The following is a 19,359-nucleotide window of genomic DNA, read 5'->3' as shown; positions in this document are numbered from 1 at the left end:
TTTGTAGAATTTTCCACAATTTGGGTTTGGTTAATTGTATTCTTGTGCTGCCATTTAACGTGTTCCTCTACCACCCATTTTTCTGTAGCTCGGTAGATCTAGATCTTTCACTAGATTCAAGTTTATTTTTTTGGCATAAAGGTTTCTTGGAGGGGTGCCTGGGTGGCACAGCGGTTAAGCGTCCGCCTTCAGCTCAGGGCGTGATCCCGGCGTTATGGGATCGAGCCCCACATCAGGCTCCTCCGCTATGAGCCTGCTTCTTCCTCTCCCACTCCCCCTGCTTGTGTTCCCTCTCTCGCTGGCTGTCTCTATCTCTGTCAAATAAATAAATAAAATCTTTAAAAAAAAAAAAGGTCTCTTGGGAAGTGTTTTGTACATCCAATTGCATCAAATCAGGAGCACATTACGTCTAGTTGTCTCACTTTTAGTGATGTTCATAATCTGGCAACCTGATCCATCATAGATAAAATCCTCATCAACCTTTCACCTAATAGTTTTATCAGTCATTGGTGATCAGCCTGAAGCAATTATTTCATTAGTGGTTGCAAACAATGATTTTCTACTACCATTCTTCCAGCATTTCTAACTCCAGTTCCCCTCCCTCACTCCCCACAACTTCAGACCAGCTCCAATACTATTTTGGACCCCAAGCATGGCTAAAGCCTAGTAGCTGAAATTTACTGCTGCAGTTGAGACCAAGAGAACTAAAGAAGGATCCTACAGAATACCTGGAAACATTTTAGAAATGCAAATTCTTGGATCCTGTCCAAGACCTGCTGAATCAGAAACAAGATCTTGAGGGTGAGGCCCAGTAATGTGGACTCAAGGTGACTCCGATGCCTGCTCAAGTTTGAGAACCAATGGACTAAGTAACACTGGCTGCCCTAAGATGGCCTTCAGTGAAGCGATGATTTAATAAGATCCTAAATTCACGGCAATATGCTGGGTGCTGAGCACTGTGGATGCAAAAAAAAAAAAAAAAAAAAAAAAAAAAAAAAAAAGGCCTCGTGCCCCCAGGGAACTCACAGTCTATTCAAGGGAACAGCACATATGCTTGTGAAAGGTGACCAGCGATGGTTGATAATTGGCAGTGCATTCCCAACAAGGCACACAAGTGGTACAGTGGAAGATTCCAGGGAAAAGTTCAGTGAATAGGCCTGGTTAGCAGAGGATTTAGAATTCACTCCAGCTAGGCCTTAAAGGAAGAGAAAGACTTTGGGGGGGGGGGGGGGAGAAGAAAAGGAGGATTTCCCAGAAAAGGCACTTGCTTGGCCAAAGGCAGGACGCTCACGAAGGTGATCACCCTGTGGGTAATGAGACTGTTTTCTTCTCTCTTCTCACCACTGCCATTCCTACAGAGTTTCTTACTTAAGCCGCGCCTTTCCTTTTACATGCTTACCTTCTTGCTCACCCATAAACGCAGTGGGGAGGTCACCTTGGTGTGTGCAGGTTTCTGGGTGCTGCCCACGAGCTTGGGTGCTGGGTTTAGGATGGGATTATCAGGGCTGGTGAGTGCAGAGAAGCGTCTGAAGTACACTTTGCCTCTGTCACGGGTGTCGTATGTGCAGAAGGGCCTGTGCCTGCTGTACACCCGAAGGATGAGTGTTTTGAGTGTCAGCATAGAGCTAACATGCTGGGGTAGGGCAGGGCTAGCCGAGTATCTTCGCGCTCAAGGGTCCCGAGTGCAGGGGCACCTGGCTGGCTCACTCGGAAGAGCACGCTACTCTCCATCTCGGGGTGGAGCTAGGGCCCCACATAGAACGTCGAGATTACTCCAATAAATCAAGTTTTTAAAAAAGGGGGGCGTGTGTCCTGGCGCCTAGCGGGCAAACCCTAGAGCGGGTGGAGCCAGACCAGGGAGAGGCGGGGACCGGCTGCGGGGCGGAAGCTTGAATCCGGTGGCGGCGGAAGCGCGGCCCTTGCGGGGCAAGATGGCGGCGCCCAGGCGGTCCTAGAGTAAGTCAGGGACTGCGCTGGAGGGACGGACTTCGGAGTTCTCCAGCGGAGGGCTCTGGTACAGGGTATGCAGTTCCTTTGTGGGAGCCTCCCCGAGTGTCTGCTCTACGCTGGAGTGGCCGCGGCCTCTTCGGTGTGGAGAAACCGGCCACGGCCCTCCATCCGCAGGCTGCATAAGCTGAGACTCGGTGATTTCTCTGTTGATTCGGGTGGTCCACAAATGTCCGTGACCGCAGAGCCCTAGAGGCAGTTGTCGGCCCGACAGTGTACAAGTCTTGTACTTCTTTGGTGAAATTTATTCCTAGTGTTTTGCTCTTTTTGATGTGATTGTAAGTGACATTGTTTTCTTAATTTCATTTTCTGATTGTTCTTTTTGCTGGTGTGTAGAAATACAGATGATTTTTATATGTTGATCTTGTATAGTCCGAGGTTTTTTTGTTTTTTGTTTTGTTTTAATAATTCGAACACCTTTGGGCCAGGCATATGCTCTCCAGTTTGATACAGAATCATGACTCCCTATCTGCCTGGCTCCTGATGTTATTTTTTCCCACAGTTGTTCCTGAGACTTTTTATCATCCAGATTGTAAACAATCTTGAGTTGGCAGTAAATATTCTTAGGCTGATGACATCAAGGAGGGCTAAATAGGGAGGGAATGGTAATAAGGTATGCATGAGAAGGAATGAGTTGATGTGAACCTAAGAACTGTCTTTTCTGATGCACAATAAAGAGCATCAGGGTTCAGCTGCAGAGGGCCTATGAGCTTCATTGTTTGTAGGGTTGAATGAGAGGGGACCCCCACACCAAAGCAGTGCTGGAAGGAATTGCACCAGAAGGGCAGCTGGAGTGTCGAGATGCTGTCAAGACCAAAGCCAGGGGAGTCGGAGGTGGACCTGCTGCGCTTCCAGAGTCAGTTTCTTGCAACTGGTGCAGTCCCAGCAGTACAACTGGTGAAGAAAGGAAATAGGGGAGGTGGCAACACTAACCTGGACCAGCCTCTGCTGCAGGATCGTCGGGATGTGGTAACACTGGACAGTGAGTAGCTGTGGGTGTGAGGCTGAGAAAGAGAGAGGGTATGGCCTCAGGGTCCTCTTCCTCTTCCTGATGGGGCTGGATTTTCCTCCATCGTTATTTCAGACACTGTATAGCCTCTGTTGCTGCAGCCCCATTTTACACTTGAAGAAACTGAGGTTCACAGAGTTAAATATCTTCCCCAAGGTGACACAGCTTGAGCCAGGGCCCCACAGCAGCTGCCTTTCTTTCTTTGATTCCCCCCTGCCCTCATTCTCTTCCTGGGAAGGAATGAGTATCCTCACATCTAGGTTTTTTCCTTTCTCAGATCTCCCAGATTCGCCCCCAGCTTTGGTTCCTGCTCCCCCGAAGAGAGCTAGACCCAGCCTTGGCTGCCCCCTGCCTGAACATGAGGACCCTGAAGAGAGGCTGAACAGGCATGATCAGCACATCACTGCTGTCTTGACTAAGATTATTGTGCGTCTCACCCTGGTTGAGTGGGACGAGGCATCCTGGGGCAGCAAGAATATTGGGGGGGGGTAGTGAGGGATAGGAGTAGAGGGTGCTTCAGAAAGGTGGGACTTTATTCCCCCGCAGTCAGTTTGGGGCTGCTTTAGAAGCACTGTGTGCAAAGAAGCAAGGTGGGTTCATGACTCCCTAGAGAGAGATTCTAGTCATACAGAATTGGGGCTAGTGGGATAGTGTCCAGTCTGGGGAAATCTTCACTACTTTGTGCTTTGTTGCTGCAGGAACGAGATACAAGTTCAGTGACAGTGAATCTGCCTGTGCCCAGTGGTGTTGCTTTCCCTCCTGTGTTCCATCGCTCACAGGAGAGACAGGTAGGCAAGGTGCTCAGATGGTACTTGGGAGACATCAGGTGAGCCTCACAGTGCATCTTCCTCAGGCAGATAATCTGAATAATGATAAGCAATTCTCTTATTAAGGCAGCGCCATGCTAAGCACTTTATACACATTACTTAATTCTCATAACAACCGTGTAAAGTAGGTATTATCGTCTCCATTTTTCAGATGAGTAAACTGAGACCCTGAAAAGATAAGTAACTTGTCCAACACCACACATCTAATAGATAGAAGAACCAGAAATCCAACCCAAATTTGTCTGACTTCAAGACCTGTCCTCCTATAGAGCCCTGTTTTTTCTGAGGATGAGAGTTGTGACCCTTAGAGATTAATCAAGTCCCTTTTATCTCTTCGTTCCGGTGTAAGTGAGAAGAGAATGGGGTAGTGAGCATCAGTCACCTGAGTTTTCTTTTTGCCCCATAGGGGAATTCAACATCTGGTAAGAGAAGCATCTTTGCCCAAGAAATTGCAGCAAAGAGAGCATCTGAAGCCAGGGTCCCACCAGTTAGAGAAGTTGTGTCTACCCTGGATCCACCAGAGCGTAAGCTGGGGTTGAAGAGAGTTGGGCTCAGCCTTTGTAATACACAATCATAGAGTCACATTGGGGTATATGTCTTCCTGGCGTCAAATATGAAAGCATATTTAAATGGCATTTGAGCCATCTAAAGAGGAAGCTGTCCCTTTTCCCCACTTACAGTATTGAGTACGGCTGGCTTGGGTCTACATCTGGGTCTTAGGTGCAGGGAGAATGCAGGTCGTTAGTTGACCCTAGGAGAAAAGAAGAAGACAGAGGTGTCCTGCAGAGACTGTAAAATAAAGATGTAGACCAAGATTGCTTGAATGATGCAAATTATTAGCAGAAAAGCTGGGGGTGGACTTCTGGAGGCAGACAGCTACCTGGACATCCAAGAGAAGAGTCAGAAAGTAGGATGTTTCTGGGGCGCCCGGGTGGCTCTGTTGTTAAGCATCTGCCTTCAGCTCAGGGCGTGATCCTGGCATTATGGGATCGAGCCCCACATCAGGTCCCCCGCTGGGAGCCTGCTTCTTCCTCTCCCACTCCCCCTGCTGTGTTCCCTCTCTTGCTGGCTGTCTCTATCTCTGTCAAATAAATAAATAAAATCTTAAAAAAAAAAAAAAAAGTAAGATGTTTCTTAAGGAAACATCCCTCAGAAAGGGGAAAAATGAGTGGAGAGGTCGCCACCCAGTCCAACCTGTGTTTGTGTTACGGTGGGGGGCGTGGGGGGAGTGTCTCCACTCTGTGTCCGGGAAATCTCTGGGGCCTTCATCTGTCTCCAGCGCTAATGGGATTAGGGAAGAGGGCCAGAAGGCCCAGCTGAGGCGAGGCGATGAAACTGATGATACACTTCTTCCAGGTGCTGCATCCTGTGAGGCACTCACACCTCGGGAGCAGGGCGGCCAGCTTCTATGGGGCAGCTGCGGCTTCCAGGGACCCCATCTGGTCACAGGGAAGGGGCTCAGGAGCCAGGATGCTGAGCAGGAAGCCCAGACCATCCATGAAGAGAACATAGCAAAACTGCAAACCATGGCTCCTGAGGAGATCCTGCAGGAGCAGCAGCGGTTGCTGGCCCAGCTCGGTATGGCATGGCTGGCTTTCCTGCTGAGCCTGGGCTCGGAAGGGATTGCCACTTACCGAGGAAGGCTTAATGCGAGGGCCAGGCCTTTTGCTGAGTGTTTGAATGCATTATTTCATCCTGTCCTCAAACAGTCCCTATACGGTAGGTAGTACTAGCTTCATTTACTTAGGAAAAAAAAAAACTGAGTCTCAAAACTTGAAGAAATTCTCCCACAGGTCATGTGGCTGGTAAAGAACATGGGTGAGATGTAAACCCAGGTCTGTCGGGTCTGACAGGCCCTGCTGTCAACCACTACATCGTGTATGCTGCACTGCTCTAGGGTAACGTGTGCTGTATTACAGCTGAGCTGTCTCTAGAACAGCTGTGACATGTTCTGTATATGACGCTCTACCATGCCATCCCTCATAGCAGTAGCACCAAGTCAGTCTTGTCCCAGATTGTATACCTAGCACCTTTATAGAGCATAACGTAGATTAGGTTCCAGGAAATATTTGTGCATAAATAAATGAGCTGAAAGTGAGAGAAACTGTTCCCCTAAATGTCTTCTCTTTGGCCCTGGTCAGCTTTCATTCATTTATTCCACAGCCACTTCCTTTGGGCCTCTGACCTGGAGCCAAGCACAGGGATGGGCAGGAACCTGCGTGGGCCAGGGGACTGTGAAGCATGGAGAGAAGGGTGGGTGGGCAGGTCCTAGTGACAGGTGTGGGTCATCGAGGCCCCAGGAGAGCCCAGGGGGCTCAGGCCAGAGGTGGGAAGGGGCTTGTCCTGGCCTTGGTCTACACGAGCCTGGGGGCGGGGGGGATCTGCCACCGCCCACTCTCCCTTCCATCCTCTCCTCTAGATCCCAACTTGGTTGCCTTCTTGAGGTCTCACGGCCGCACCCATGAGCAAGCGGGAGAGAAGGCCACAGAGGAGCAGGGGCCAGGAAGACACTCTGCTGAGGTCACTGGAGAGGAACCCGTTGTGCCCACTTCTGCAAGTGAGCCCAGGCAGGAAGATGATCCAGATCCAGGAGCCCCAGGTTTGGAGGAAGGGGGACATCTTTGGGGGAATAAAAGTAGAGGAAAGTATCCCTTCTCCTAGGCCTGGCAGATGGGAAAAGAGAGAATCTTGTCTGTCCTTGGACATCTAACATTAATCTTCATTATTGTCTGGAAGTCATTCTTCATTTGCTGATATGTATGTTCCTCCTGCATATGCTTCCTGTTTTCTTGTCCTGTTACTGCTCCTTTTCCCTCTTTCCTGGTAAGTGGCAGCAGGATGTGACGGCTGAACCCTCCCCCAGCAGATCATCTCCACCCTCCGGCTCTGCCCACCCCACAGTTCTCTGCCTCTGCTGTCCGTGTTGAGGGGGAGATGCCAGGGCGAGGGTAGGAGAGGCTGACGCAGGTCTTACGAACATGCCAGACCTAAAGCAGAGAGGCCAGTGAGAGCTCTCATTTCCCAGGACCTGGATTATTTTATTAGTGATTAACAAAAGAATAAATTGGATTATGAAAGCCAGGAACCTCCTGCCCCTCAGCTCCAGGCCAGCTGAGCGGGTCAGGTGGGGGTCGGGGGAGAAGAAGGAGGATGTCCCCGATGTGTGTTTCTGTGTCTTGGCCCGCAGAAGCAGGATCGCTGCCCCTCATTGCCCCACTCCCCTGCTTCTTTAGAAGGTCAGTACTAGGCAATGGAGAACTGTGTTTTCCCTGATATATATGGTCCTCCCTTCCGCCTCTGCTCCCTCTCTCTCCTCTTCTTTATCTCCTCCTCTTTCTCCTGCCCCTCCCAGCAAGTACTTGGGGTCCGCATCGGGCTAGAACCCAGGACTGGGTGTGTTCTACCATATCTGAGATATTCGCCCAGTTCCCAGGAGTTGCAGCCCCTGGGCTATGCCACTTAATTCTAGCTAAAGGCAGAGGCTGCCAGACCCTTAGGCAGAGGTGGATATGGCAGCTGCGGGGTAATGGCTGGGACCCCAGGGGATCAGTGAGCTGAGCTCCTTAGAGAATACTGCTCTGCTTCCATCTTCCTAGCTCTGGCACTGCCTGTTACCCCCCACAAAGAATGGGTGCACATGGACACTATGGAGCTGGAGAAACTCCACTGGACCCAGGATCTGCCTCCGCTGCGGAGGCAGAGGACACAGGAGGTGAGGAGGGCCAGCTGGCCTACAAGGGGTGGAGCGAGCTGTGAGTGGCCGTGGAAGCTCATCCCACCCACTGAGACCACATCGGTTGTCCACCTCCCCCTGTCCCCTCTCTCCCATGCTCTTGCACCCGAACTCAGGCCCTTTTCTTCCCTGGAGCTTGAGAAACATTTCTCCTTTGCACTCCTCCTCCTCTCCCCATCACCCTGCGTGGCCCCTGGGGCCAAGGGAGTTCCATTTCCACTCCAGTAGAGTCAGGACCGAAGGCCTGGGATGAAAGGTGAGGAGTGGGTTGTAGGGACGTTGCTGTGTCCGCAGCCTTCTTTCTGTTCCCATTAGAGGATGCAGGCCCGATTTAATCTTCAGGGAGAGCTACTGGCCCCCGATGTGGACCTGCCCACCCATCTGGGCCTGCACCACCATGGAGAAGAGGCAGAGGTGAGGCATGGGGCCCAGGGAGGACTGGGCAGTTCTCAGCAAGTGCTTTTATCAACCGTATGGAAGAGGACCTCTGGTCAGTTGCCTTGGACCTTCTGTGTAGCCGATTCTATTTTATGGCCTTGCCGTCCATAGGTTCTTAGGCTCAAAATGTTTCTCCTCGTTCCTTCACATTCCAGTCAGTTGCCTGAACTTGCCAGTTTTATGTCTATCACCTCCCCTGGTGCTTTCTAGAGAAGAGGCTTGCTCCCTCTTCTCTGTTCAGTCGCCATGTCTTCCCATCCATCCCTCATGGGACTGCCATACTGATTCCGTCTGGCCCAGCCCAGGCCGCGCCTTGCCTTGGAAAGTTTCTGGCTCCCTTCTGCTCACAGAATAGTCTTGGCTCCTTAGCCTGGTGAGACAGGCCTTCGACAGTCTCTCCCTGCTGACTCTCTAGCTCTGCCTCCTCACTCCTGCCGCACCACCTTGTGCTCTCTCCCCGCATACAGCGTGCGCTCAAGGACCTCCAGACTTAGTTCCTCAGGCCACGGAAGCTCCACCCACCTGCTGAGACCACATCACTTTTCCAGGTCCCCCTTTTCTCTCTCTCTCCTATTCTCTTATTGCAAGTTAAACACGGATTACCGCAGTCCTCCCCGTCTGCTTTATGCCATGGTCACTTGTGTGACCAAATCTTATCTTCTTTACCAGTTTGAGGATCCACGGAGAGAAGAGGCAAGAGATACCACTTACTTAATTTTGCCTTCCCCTTGACAACTGACTCAGTGCCTGGAGTATTGGGGTTTCTGTGTATTGGTTGGGGGGTGCTGCCTTGTGTGTTGGCTCCTACTGACTTCTTGTCCCTGCCCCAGAGAGCAGGGTACTCCCTGCAGGAACTCTTCCACCTCACGCGCAGCCAGGTGTCCCAGCAGAGAGCATTAGCACTGCACGTGTTGGCCCAGGTCATCGGCAGGGTGAGTGCACTGCTGGCCCGGTCCTGCCTGCCCCCATACCTCACCCCCCGACCTCAGACTTCCCCACCTCCTAGCCCAGGAGCCCATACAGCAGCTCCCTCTGGGGCAGACTGGGAATGGGACAAACCCAGGGTCATAGCTGGGCAAGTGAAGGGTTTAGGACAAGGACTGTAACTTCAACATCTTCAGCAAGGTTTTCCCCTGCCCCCAAGGCCCAGGCCGGTGAGTTTGGGGACCGACTAGTGGGCAGTGTCTTGCGCCTCCTTTTGGATGCTGGTTTCCTCTTCCTGCTGCGCTTCTCCCTGGATGACAGAGTGGATGGGGTCATTGCAGCTGCCGTCCGGGCTCTTTGGGCTCTGCTGGTGGCTCCCGGAGATGAGGTACGCAGGGATAGAAATGGGGCTTTGAGGCACCAGGCTCCCTACCCCTGCTGCCGGGCACACTGTCACTGCAATGGCTTTGCCGGGCAGAGCAGAGAATGGGATGGCAGCGTCACCATCTTCTCCTAAGAGCCCCAAAGCCCAGCAGCCTTGCCTTTCTGTTCTTGGTGCGTGGCTTCTGCTGACTACTGCTAGACCCTCTTTTGAGGCCTGCCCCCTTCCTCTTCTTCCCACCCCCTTCTCTTCCCTATGGCAGGAGCTCCTCGACGGCACCTTCTCCTGGTATCATGGAGCTTTGGTGTTTCCTCTGATGCCCAGCCAGGAAGACAAGGAAGACGATGAGGATGAAGATGAAGAGCCTCCAGTAGAGAAAGCAAAAAGGAAGAGCTCTGAGGAAGGAAACCGGCCTCCATCTGACCTGGCTCGATGTGACGTCATCAAGGTACAGATGCTGGGGCAGCTGCATCTGTTCCACGACCTTGAGGGCAAGCACACCTTTTTGGGGTTGGGGGGGGGGTGCAGAGAGAGAGAGAGAATCCAAGCAGGCTCCATGCCCAGTGCCAAGCCAAATGGGCTCGATCCCACAACCCTGAGATAGGACCTGAGCCGAAATCAAGAGTCGACGCTCAACCGACCGTGCCACCGCAGCGCCCCCATAGGGCAAGCACATCTTAGGCAAGAAGGGTCATCAAGGCCTGGGGCCCAGCTGCATTTGGCACTGGGTTTACCTGTCTGATCACCAGGGGCTTCTGGCTACCAACCTGCTGCCTCGGCTGCGCTACGTGTTAGAGGTAACCTGCCCAGCACCTTCTGTGGTCCTTGACATCCTGGCTGTGCTCATCCGTCTGGCCCGGCATTCCCTGGAGTCAGCCACAAGGGTGAGAAAGAGAAGGGAAGCAGGCAAGGACTGGGCAAAGAGCCTAGCTGGGCCTGGGTCTGACCCTCAGCCTCCCTGCCTCCCTTTTCTTCCTGTCCCCTGACAGGTCCTAGAGTGCCCACGGCTAATAGAGACCGTGGTTCGAGAGTTCCTGCCCACTAGCTGGTCCCCCATGGGGGTGGGGCCTGCCCCCAGTCTACACAAAGTTCCCTGTGCCATTGCCATGAAACTACTTCGTGTCCTGGCCTCGGCTGGTAGGAACATTGCTGCCCGGCTGGTGAGCAGGACAAAGATCCAGGGAGGAGGGGCTCACAACAGGGCTGGGCTGGGGACTAAGCTTGGCGTCTGGACTCTGGGTAACTGGCTCATGCCATCTTCCTCTTCCTCTCTGCACCAGGAACAACCAGCCAGGAACCTAGTCACCTAGAGTCTAGTGTACCCTATAGGCCTACTATGCTTTCGTTACCTGAAGGGAGGGCTCCCTCTTCCCTGGACCCAGACCAGAAGAGCCACATAGAGATGGGCAGCCATCATCCAGAGCCATGTCGCCCTAGAGAAGGTTCCTAGCAAGTGCTTGCTAAAAAGAAGGAGGGGAGGGAGGGTTGGATGAGGTAGTTTCATCCTGGTCCACAGCTAAGACCCTGTGGCACGAGAGGGGCCTGGAACAGGGCTGACACAGAGAGAGAACCTGGGGCCGCTTGGGCCCCCAGCTGAATGGTAGGCCCACACTCCGCCCTCTCACCCCAGCTGAGCAGCTTCGATCTCCGGAGCCGCCTGTGCCGCTTTATAGCAGAGGCTCCCCAGGAAATGGCCTTGCCCCCAGAGGAAGCCGAGACGCTGAGCACCGAGGCCTTCCGTCTATGGGCTGTGGCCGCCTCCTATGGCCAGGGTGCTGACCTTTACAGGTGAGGAGACACGGGAGTCGGCTCCCTTGGAGACCCCTCCAGTTCTGCACTGGGGCCTAATCTGATGACTCAGCCTTGCTCAAGGTGTCCAGCTCCGAGGGAGGCTGAGAATGAGGAGGAGGGGATTCTGGGAGGAATGAAGACAGCCTGGGGGCCAGGACTAGCCGGGGGGCAGTAGAACAAAGCTGAGGTAACCACATTCTGTGCACCACAGTCTTAGTAGCTTGGTGAAATCCAGTTTAAATCCCCTGTTGGGAGGAAGCCTGGAAAGTCTACCTCCTTCCCTTCAGCCCCCAGCCTTCCTTCCCTCTGAAGCCTTCTAAGAGTGCCCAGCCCTGGGGCCTCTCCCTCCCGAGCTTCCCTGACCAGACTGCAGATCCCTGGGGCAGCGCCCTGCCTTGTGTCTTCTGTCTCCACATCCAGGGTCTTCGTACACTGAAAGACAGTAATTGTTCTCCCCCAGGGAGCTGTACCCAGTGCTGATGCGAGCCCTGCAGGCTGTGCCGGAGGAGCTCAGCATGCAGCCCCCTCGGCCCCTGTCATTGCAGCGGATAGCCTCCTTGCTCACTCTCCTCGCCCACCTGACCCTGGCCGCCAGCAGCACCGCCCCTGAGCCCAGCAGGTGGGTTATAGCTCTGAGCTTCAGAACAGGCAGAAGCGCTCCTCCAGAGAGAGCGGGTGGGTAGAGCTTATGGGAGTGTCGAGGCAGCCAGACCTTCACTGTGACCCCTTCTGGCACTCCTGTAGTGACGGTGCTGGGGCCAGTGTGTCGGCCACCCCTTCCTCGATCACTTGGACACAGGTGTCCGGCCTCCAGCCTCTTGTGGAGCCCTGTCTAAGACAGACCTTGAAGTTGCTGCCCAGACCTGAGATGTGGCAGGCCTTGGGCCCCGTGCCCACTGCCTGCCTGCTCTTCCTGGATGCGTACTACCAGGCCTGGAGCCAGCAGGTGAATGTGGCCTGCCTGCCTTCCTCTGTGCCCTGCATGCCTGCCTCCCTCTTCACATACCACCCTCTCTCTCCCTCTCCGTTTCCACTTCTCCGCCCCTACCTCCATATTCCACTTTTTCCTACTCTCTGCCTTTTCCCTCCCACCTTTCTTCCTTTTTCCCCCCTCCACATCTATTGGGGCTGCCAAGGAGCTGTATTGGTGGGGACCAGAGACCGCCAAGCAGCAGCTCTGTCTCCCTGGAGCCTTCATGCTCTGAGGACAGTGGGTGTCAGGGCAACCTCGGGGTCTTTTCTCTCTCCAGAGGGTCAGAAGGCAGAAGCCTCCAAACACTGATTCTTGGGCTCTTAGAGTAATGGGCTTGGCCTGGGGACCCAGGGTCTAGGAGAATGGGTGTCGGGCTATCAGCTCAGTGAGCCCCTTGGTCCTCCAGCCAAGCCTGTGCCCAGGGGATTGGCTTCAGGATACGGAGCGCCTGTCGGAGAGCCTGCTGCTGCCCCTGCTGCGCACACCCACTCTGGGCAGCCTGTGGGATTCCCTTGGGTACGTCCTGCGTGTGTGTGTGTGTGTGTGTGTGTGTGTGTGTGTGGTGTGTGTGTGCGCGTGTGTGTGTGTGTGTGTGTGTGCGTGGGCGGGGGGGCAGGAGGGCGGAGGCAGTTTCTCTCCCCGTGGGACTCCTAGGTCTAGCTCCCTCGTCCATCCTGAGTAGAGCCTCTCAGCCAGAAGGAAACCTGAATCGCTAGCCGGCAGCACTTGAGGGCTCTGAGGAACGTGGGTAGTGGTCCACATAGCCCGGTTCCTGCCGGCCTCGGTCGCAGACCAAGCAGCTCTTTTCCCGCCTGGCATACATCAGACCAGAGCCCTGCTCAGAGTCTTCATTCTGCCTCCAGGAGCTGCTCCCCTCTCTGCAACCCTCAGTTCTGTGTTCGGGCCCCTGAAGCTCTCCCCAGCCTCGTGTCCCTGGGCAGCACAGGAGGCTGCCCCTCTCTCAGTCTGGCTGGCTCAGCCTCACCGTTCCCGTTCCTCACTGCCCTTCTCTCTCTTTTCAACACCTTGGCCCGGATCCACAAGGGGCTATGTGACCAGGTGAGACCTAGGCGCCTGGTTAGGGCTCAGGCGGGGATGAGAGGGATGGTGGAGGGCGCGGAGGGGCAAGATGGAACAAAAGGTGCCTGTTGGGGAAGGGAGGTCTCTCCTGCCAGCCCCCATTTCTATGAGTTGGCCGGGGGTGGGGGCAGCCACCTGAGGAACCCCAGAAAAGATCAAAGTCACCTTCAGATCTGAACAAGTTTGCTTTTCTCCAGCTGGCTACCGTATTGGCCACCCCCGGACTCCAGAACTATTTCCGCCAGTGTTTGGCTCCTGTGGCTGCCCCACACCTTACACCCTTCTCTGCGTGGGCCTTGCGCCACGAGTACCACCTGCAGTATCTGGCACTCATCCTGGCCCAGAGAGTGGTGGGTACAGCCCAACCCCCCAGACCGCTGTCCTTTCCCCCCACTTCCGGTTAACCCCCCCCAACTGCCTGGGGACCCGTGCTGCTTCTGGCAGTCCGTGCACATCCTCCTCCGCTCTAGACACACCCAGGATCTGTGCAGCTATCCTCTCTGCGTGTGTCCTCACATCTCTCTGCTCTGTCCCCTCTCACACCCCGCCCAACTCCCCCACTTCCCTGTTCGTAGGCAACAGCCCAGCCAGTTCTGGCCATCAACGCCGCCCTGCATCATAGTATGGTGTTGGCCCTGCTGAGCCGACTGCTGCCCGGAAGTGAGCACCTTGCCCACGAGCTACTGCTGAGCTGTGTATTCCGTCTGGAGTTCCTCCCGTAAGTTCAGGGTTGGTAACATCAGCTTAGCCCTTTGAGAGGCTGCTGTGGCTGGTGACGGAGCACCGCCGAATTTGGAGCCAAGAGACCTGAGTTTAATCTCCTTTCTTCCATGGATTGTGCTCTTTGTGTCAGAGCTTCCATTTGTCATCAGTAAAGTGGGGATGAAGATATTCACACTGGAAAATTACAGTGAGATTTCCGTGTGACCATCTGGCTAAGAAGTGGTGTATAAACTAACTGTACACACGTAACAGCTAACACGGACCGAGTGCTTACTCTGTACCTGGCCGCTTCTTAAGTGTTCCTGTTGTTTTTGCTCTGTACTGTCAGATAGGTATTGCTATCCCCATTTTACTGCGAGGAAACTGAAGCCCAGAGAAGCCCCTGTCAGCCTGCCCCTAGGCAGCTGACTCCAGTGCCCAGCCTCTTGACTGCTACACAGACTACACAGTGATTAGGGAACACGGAGGATTGGATCTAGGAACCTCCGGGAAGCCCTAGAGAGCTGGCATGGTGTTCAGAGTGCTGTGGTTCGAGCGCTCATTTTTGGCTTTTGGGTTCTGTTGCAGGGAAAGAGCATCAGGGGGTCCAGAGGCAGCCGACTTCTCTGACCGGCTGTCCTTAGGGAGCAGCAAGGACTCAGGGTGTGGGCGAGGGGCTCTGCTGGCTCAGGCCTGCCAGGACTTCCCCAGCATCCGCAGCTGCTACCTGACCCACTGCTCACTGGCCCGAGCCAGCCTGCTAGCCTCGCAGGCCTTGTACCGAGGGGAGCTCCAGCGAGTCCCAGGCCTGCTGCTCCCTCTGCCTAAGGAGCCACTGCTGCCCACCGACTGGCCTTTCCTGCCACTGATCCACCTCTACCACCAGGCCTCAGACACTCCCTCGGGGCTCCCTCCTGCTGACACTGTAGGCACAGCTCTGCGGGCTCTGCAGTGGGTGCTAGTCTTGGAAAGCTGGCGCCCCCAGGCCCTCTGGGCCGTGCCTCCCGCCGCCCGCCTGGCACGGCTCATGTGTGTGTTCCTAGTGGACAGTGAACTGTTCCGGGAGACCCCAATACAACATCTGGTGGCCGCCCTCCTGGCCCGGCTCTGCCAGCCTCAAGTCCTGCGAGACCTCAAGCTGGATTGCCCGCTTCCTGGCCTGGCGTCTTTCCCTGACCTCTATGCCAGCTTCCTGGAGCATTTTGAGGCCGTCTCTTACGGGGACCACCTCTTTGGAGCTCTGGTTCTCCTTCCCCTACAGCGCCGGTTCAGCGTCGCTTTGCGCCTCGCCCTCTTCGGGGAGCATGTGGGAGCCTTGCGAGCTCTGGGCCTGCCTCTGACCCAGGTACTTTCTCAGCCCAGCAGAGCCTGCCATAGCCTACCTGTACTGGGCCTGGGGGACAGTCCTGAGCAGTGGGGGGCTTTGGTGGTCCTCAGGTTCCTTATCTTACCTCTGGGGGATTTTGAGGAGATTAAGAGAAGCCATGAAAAGGGTTTAACAGGGTATCTGGCATATAGTATGTATTGGTTATTATTAGCAAGCCACAACTCATTGCTCAGTGCTACAGTCTGGATAAGAGATGTAGTAAAAACCAATATAGTTCTAAGTTATTCACATTTTAGATGTCAGTTCAGGATTGAGGAAAGGAAAAGATCAAAGTGGACTTCCCATAAGGAGAAAGGGGGAGGAAATGGAGATTGACTTGGGCACTGAAGGTTGGGTAGAATCTGATGTTGAGGACGAAGAACAGTATGTATCTGGTGGAACACCATCAGCAAAAGCTCAGAGGCGGGGAATGTAACAGGGTGCGAAGAGGGAGGCATCAGATTTCAGTTTAGGAGCTTGTTGGAAATAAGGCTAATAAAGTCTTAGAGGGCCTCAAAAAGCAGGCTAAAGAGTTAAACTTACGTAAGCTATGAGAATTAACTATTTTTTAAGATTTGGTTTTTTATTTTCACTCTAACTTATTCTGGTATGTTTAAAATATAAATATTTTAATAAATGCATTTAATATGTATATAAAGTAAGTATTTTATATAAAGAACTAAAGAGAAAATATTTTTAAGAATTAAAAAGAATAGGGGCACCTGGATGGCTCAGTTGGTTAAGCATCTGTCTTCGGCTCGGGTCATGATCTCTGGGCCCTGGGATCAAGCCCCACATCGGGCTCCCAGCTCTGCGGGGAATCTGCTTCTCCCTCTGCCTCTCCCCCTTCTCGTGTGCTCTCTCTCTACCTCTCTCTCAAATAAATACTTTAAAAAAAAAAAAAAGATTTAAAAAGAACATTATGGTCATCCATAATCCCACTGCCCAGTAGTAACTGTTTTCATTGATTTATCTTTTTTTTTAGTCTTTATATGTGCATATATATTTTTATAAAATTGGGATCGCTGCATAATGTTTTTTTCATTTAACATTACATAATAAGCATGTCTCAATCACTATTCTAAGAAATCAACATTTTTTGTTACATTATAATCCGTTGTATAGGGACATCCTTTTATCAGAACCCCTTGGCGGGCATGACAGTTGTTTCTAATTTTCTGTTTGAAGTAACACTGTGATAAACACCACTGGGTATAAACTTTACCTCTTTCTCTCATAATCATTTCTCTTTTTTTTAAGATTTTATTTTTTAAAGTAACCTCTACACCCAACATGGGGCTCGAACTCACAACCCTGAGATCAAGAGTTGCATGCTGTACCGACTGAGCCAGCCAGGTGCCCCTCTCAGAATCATTCCTGCATGGAATAAAGAGTGATTTTTGAGAGTGTTACTCTTAAAGAAAATGAACTTTTGAAAGGTTTCATAATATAATTGAGCAATTGAATGTGACATTTTGAAAGTTTTAATTTTAAACAGATTAATCAAGTACTGGTAGGCAGTAGAAATTCACTACTGCTTCCCAATTTCCCAGTTTCCCCTGCTTCCCAGCCCTTTAGTCTTCAGCGTCAGTCCTTGTGACAGACAGGACTGGATGTCTGTCCGGGACCTTATCTCTGCCCTCAAAATCTGGTTCAGGTGACCATCAAGTATCCACCGTGTTGTCCTGTGATACGCATTCCCACCCTCACCCTCAGCATGTCTCGCTCCCCCTGTCACAGTTGCCTGTGTCCTTGGAGTGCTATACAGAGCCTCCTGAAGACAACCTGGCCCTCCTTCAGCTCTACTTCCGGGCCCTGGTTACTGGTGCCCTCTGTCCACGTTGGTGCCCTGTGCTCTATGCTGTGGCTGTGGCCCATGTCAACAGCTTCATCTTCTCCCAGGACCCCAGGAGCACAGTAAGTTACATCCCCATCTCCAAAGGGAAGAAGAGACACTGCCTCTGGGTGAGCGGGGGAGGAGAGGAGGGTTGGATGAGGCCAGTGATGGGTGTCAGCCCTTGGCCCAGTGCCATCTCTCCCTCCCTGTTCTGCCTCTAGGATGAGGTAAAGGCTGCCCGCAGGAGGCTGCTGCAGAAAACTTCGCTGCTGGCAGATGAGGTAGGACAGGGCACATCCTGGAGGAGAGGGTAAGAGTAGGTCTTGGGGGACAGATCTCAACAGGATCTCAGTACCTACTGCATAAAGTTTCTTCCCTTTTTGCAGGGTCTCCGGCAGCACCTTCTCCACTATAAGCTCCCCAATTCTGCCCTCCCGGAAGGCTTTGAGCTGTATCCCCAGTTGCCCCCTCTGCGTCAGCAGTACCTCCAGAGAGTGACCTCAGGGATGCTCCAAAATGGGGTATCAGAGGCCTAGTATAGTTGCTACAGATGAAGACATGGATACACTCTCCTGGGGTTCACCCACACATGCCTGGCCAGACAAAAGGATTCTGTGTCCTGAGGGTGCACAGGAGACAAAGGAGCAGAAGGCTTGCCTTCCTGGGAGCAGGCCGTTTGAGCTTTTTTGGAGCAGGGTGAGCCCTACCATTATATCCTGATATCTGAAGCTCAGGATCTGGGGCTTCTGAGAGTCTGTACTGGGAGTGGATGGTGACTTAACTATTTACCCCTCTTTTGGGGGCAAGACAAACTATGGACATCTCTCCTTCCCCTGCCCCAGACCAAGATGTATGAATGCTATAGATGTGTACTGAAATAAAATTTTTTTTAATCTGGGAATCTGATTTGGACTGATTTCAGACATGGTAGTTCAGGACTGGTGTGGAAGGATGGATTATCTCAGGGGAGAAGCAGGACTTCTGTGAGAGATGAGGGAAGTAGAAACTGAGTCCACATCTGGGACAACTAAAATGTGGGTCCCAGTTCTGGAGTTGAGCCAGGCCAGGGTAATGCTCTTGGGAAGGGGTACTTCTTAAAGGACTCTCAGTAGCCCACTTGGAGTATAAGTATCCTTAGGGTCAGCATCTTGTCTCCTTATGGTCCATTAACTGCTATCCTGAGATACGAAGAAACCAAAAACCAGACTGTGCGGTAGCTGTCTATCTTAATCTGTTTGGCTGCTTAACAGAATGGCATAGACTGAGTGGCTTAGAAACAAGTTCTGGAGGCTGGGAAGTCCAAGATCAAGGTGCAGGCACAGTTGGTCTCCAGTGAGGGCCCACTTCCTGGTTCGTGGACAGCCCTCACGTGGTGGAAGGCTCATGGGAGCCCTCTGGGGCTTCTTTATAAAGACACTAACACATTCCACCCATTAAGGTGGAACCCTCATGACCTAATGAATTTCCAGAGGCCCTGCCTCCAAATACCCTCACACTGGGCATTAGAGTTCAGCATATGAGCTAGGCTGGGGGTGAAGTGGGGCTGGACACAAACAGTCTGTAGTGCTGTCCTACAACTCCCCCTCCATTGTGGACTTTAGTGGTGAAGGTAAGTGCTGGGGAGGAGTGATCAAACCATGAACTCTGGTTCATTGGTTCATCTCTTTAGGTAGTGTTTTTAGGTTCTTTGTCTAAATTTTTTTTTTAAGATTTTATTTTATTTATTTGACAGAGAGACAGAGAGATAGGCAGTGAGAGAGGGAACACAAGCAGGGGGAGTGGGAGAGGAAGAAGCAGGCTCCCAGCGGAGGAGCCTGACGCGGGGCTCGATCCCAGAACGCCGGGATCACGCCCTGAGCCGAAGGCAGACGCTTAACGACTGAGCCACCGAGGCGCCCCGGTTCTTTGTCTAAATTCTAACACTGAAGCTTTCTTACACTGTCATTTTCTGTGTGGAATTCCCTGTGTTGACAGGCCATCAGAGTGAGTGCAGTGTGCCCTGTCAGTAGGTAGAGAGAACCGACTTCCCATAAATGGAGCTGTGGGACCCGGTAGGCTTTATGGGCAACTACTGCATGTGCAAATAGCATAGTCCCCGAACTCACGTGACAGAAATCACCTGGGGAGTGTGTTAAAACAAACTGCTAGGGCCTGCACCAGTGTTTCTGACTCAGTGGGTCTAGGGTGAAACCCCAAAATTTGCATCTCTCACAGGTTTCCAGGTGGTGCTGATGCTGCTCTCCAAGCCCAAACCCACGTTGAGAACCACTGGCTTAGTGGAACCTTACCG

General features: G+C 52.8%; 1 protein-coding gene across 3 annotated transcripts; it reads left to right on the top strand.

Annotated features, from left to right (window-relative positions):
• The first annotated feature begins 1,900 nt into the window (after positions 1-1,900).
• RPAP1 (RNA polymerase II associated protein 1) lies at positions 1,901-17,970 on the top strand. Of its 3 annotated transcripts, none has more exons than XM_040620485.1 (25): positions 1,901-1,956; positions 2,733-2,989; positions 3,294-3,442; positions 3,715-3,804; positions 4,250-4,367; positions 5,200-5,421; positions 6,263-6,442; positions 7,440-7,555; positions 7,892-7,990; positions 8,845-8,946; positions 9,159-9,326; positions 9,583-9,768; positions 10,070-10,204; positions 10,310-10,480; positions 10,951-11,108; positions 11,572-11,730; positions 11,856-12,057; positions 12,491-12,600; positions 12,948-13,143; positions 13,362-13,514; positions 13,740-13,882; positions 14,455-15,211; positions 16,973-17,149; positions 17,291-17,350; positions 17,456-17,970. In XM_040620485.1, the coding sequence occupies exons 2-25, from the start codon at positions 2,809-2,811 to the stop codon at positions 17,603-17,605; spliced, it is 4,182 nt and encodes a 1,393-aa protein (XP_040476419.1). In that variant the 5' UTR covers positions 1,901-1,956; positions 2,733-2,808; the 3' UTR covers positions 17,606-17,970. The 3 variants fall into 3 exon arrangements, with proteins under 3 accessions (XP_040476419.1, XP_040476421.1, XP_040476420.1); XM_040620486.1 differs by having other exon boundaries at positions 1,925-2,021; XM_040620487.1 differs by lacking the exons at positions 10,070-10,204; positions 10,310-10,480.
• The last annotated feature ends 1,389 nt before the right edge of the window (positions 17,971-19,359 follow it).

This window comes from Ursus maritimus, unplaced genomic scaffold (genome assembly GCF_017311325.1).
Source record: "Ursus maritimus isolate PB19 unplaced genomic scaffold, ASM1731132v1 scaffold_35, whole genome shotgun sequence".
Taxonomy (NCBI): Eukaryota; Metazoa; Chordata; class Mammalia; order Carnivora; family Ursidae; genus Ursus; species Ursus maritimus.
This window is presented reverse-complemented; position numbering and strand designations above follow the sequence as displayed.

Excerpts from the sequence above, each read along its gene's own strand:
- RPAP1 (XM_040620485.1), top strand. The coding sequence starts at position 2,809 with ATGCTGTCAAGACCAAAGCCAGGGGAGTCGGAGGTGGACCTGCTGCGC. Across the intron at positions 7,556-7,891 it reads GGAGGCAGAGGACACAGGAG|AGGATGCAGGCCCGATTTAA; the intron begins GTGAGGAGGGCC and ends TGTTCCCATTAG. Across the intron at positions 11,109-11,571 it reads CAGGGTGCTGACCTTTACAG|GGAGCTGTACCCAGTGCTGA; the intron begins GTGAGGAGACAC and ends GTTCTCCCCCAG.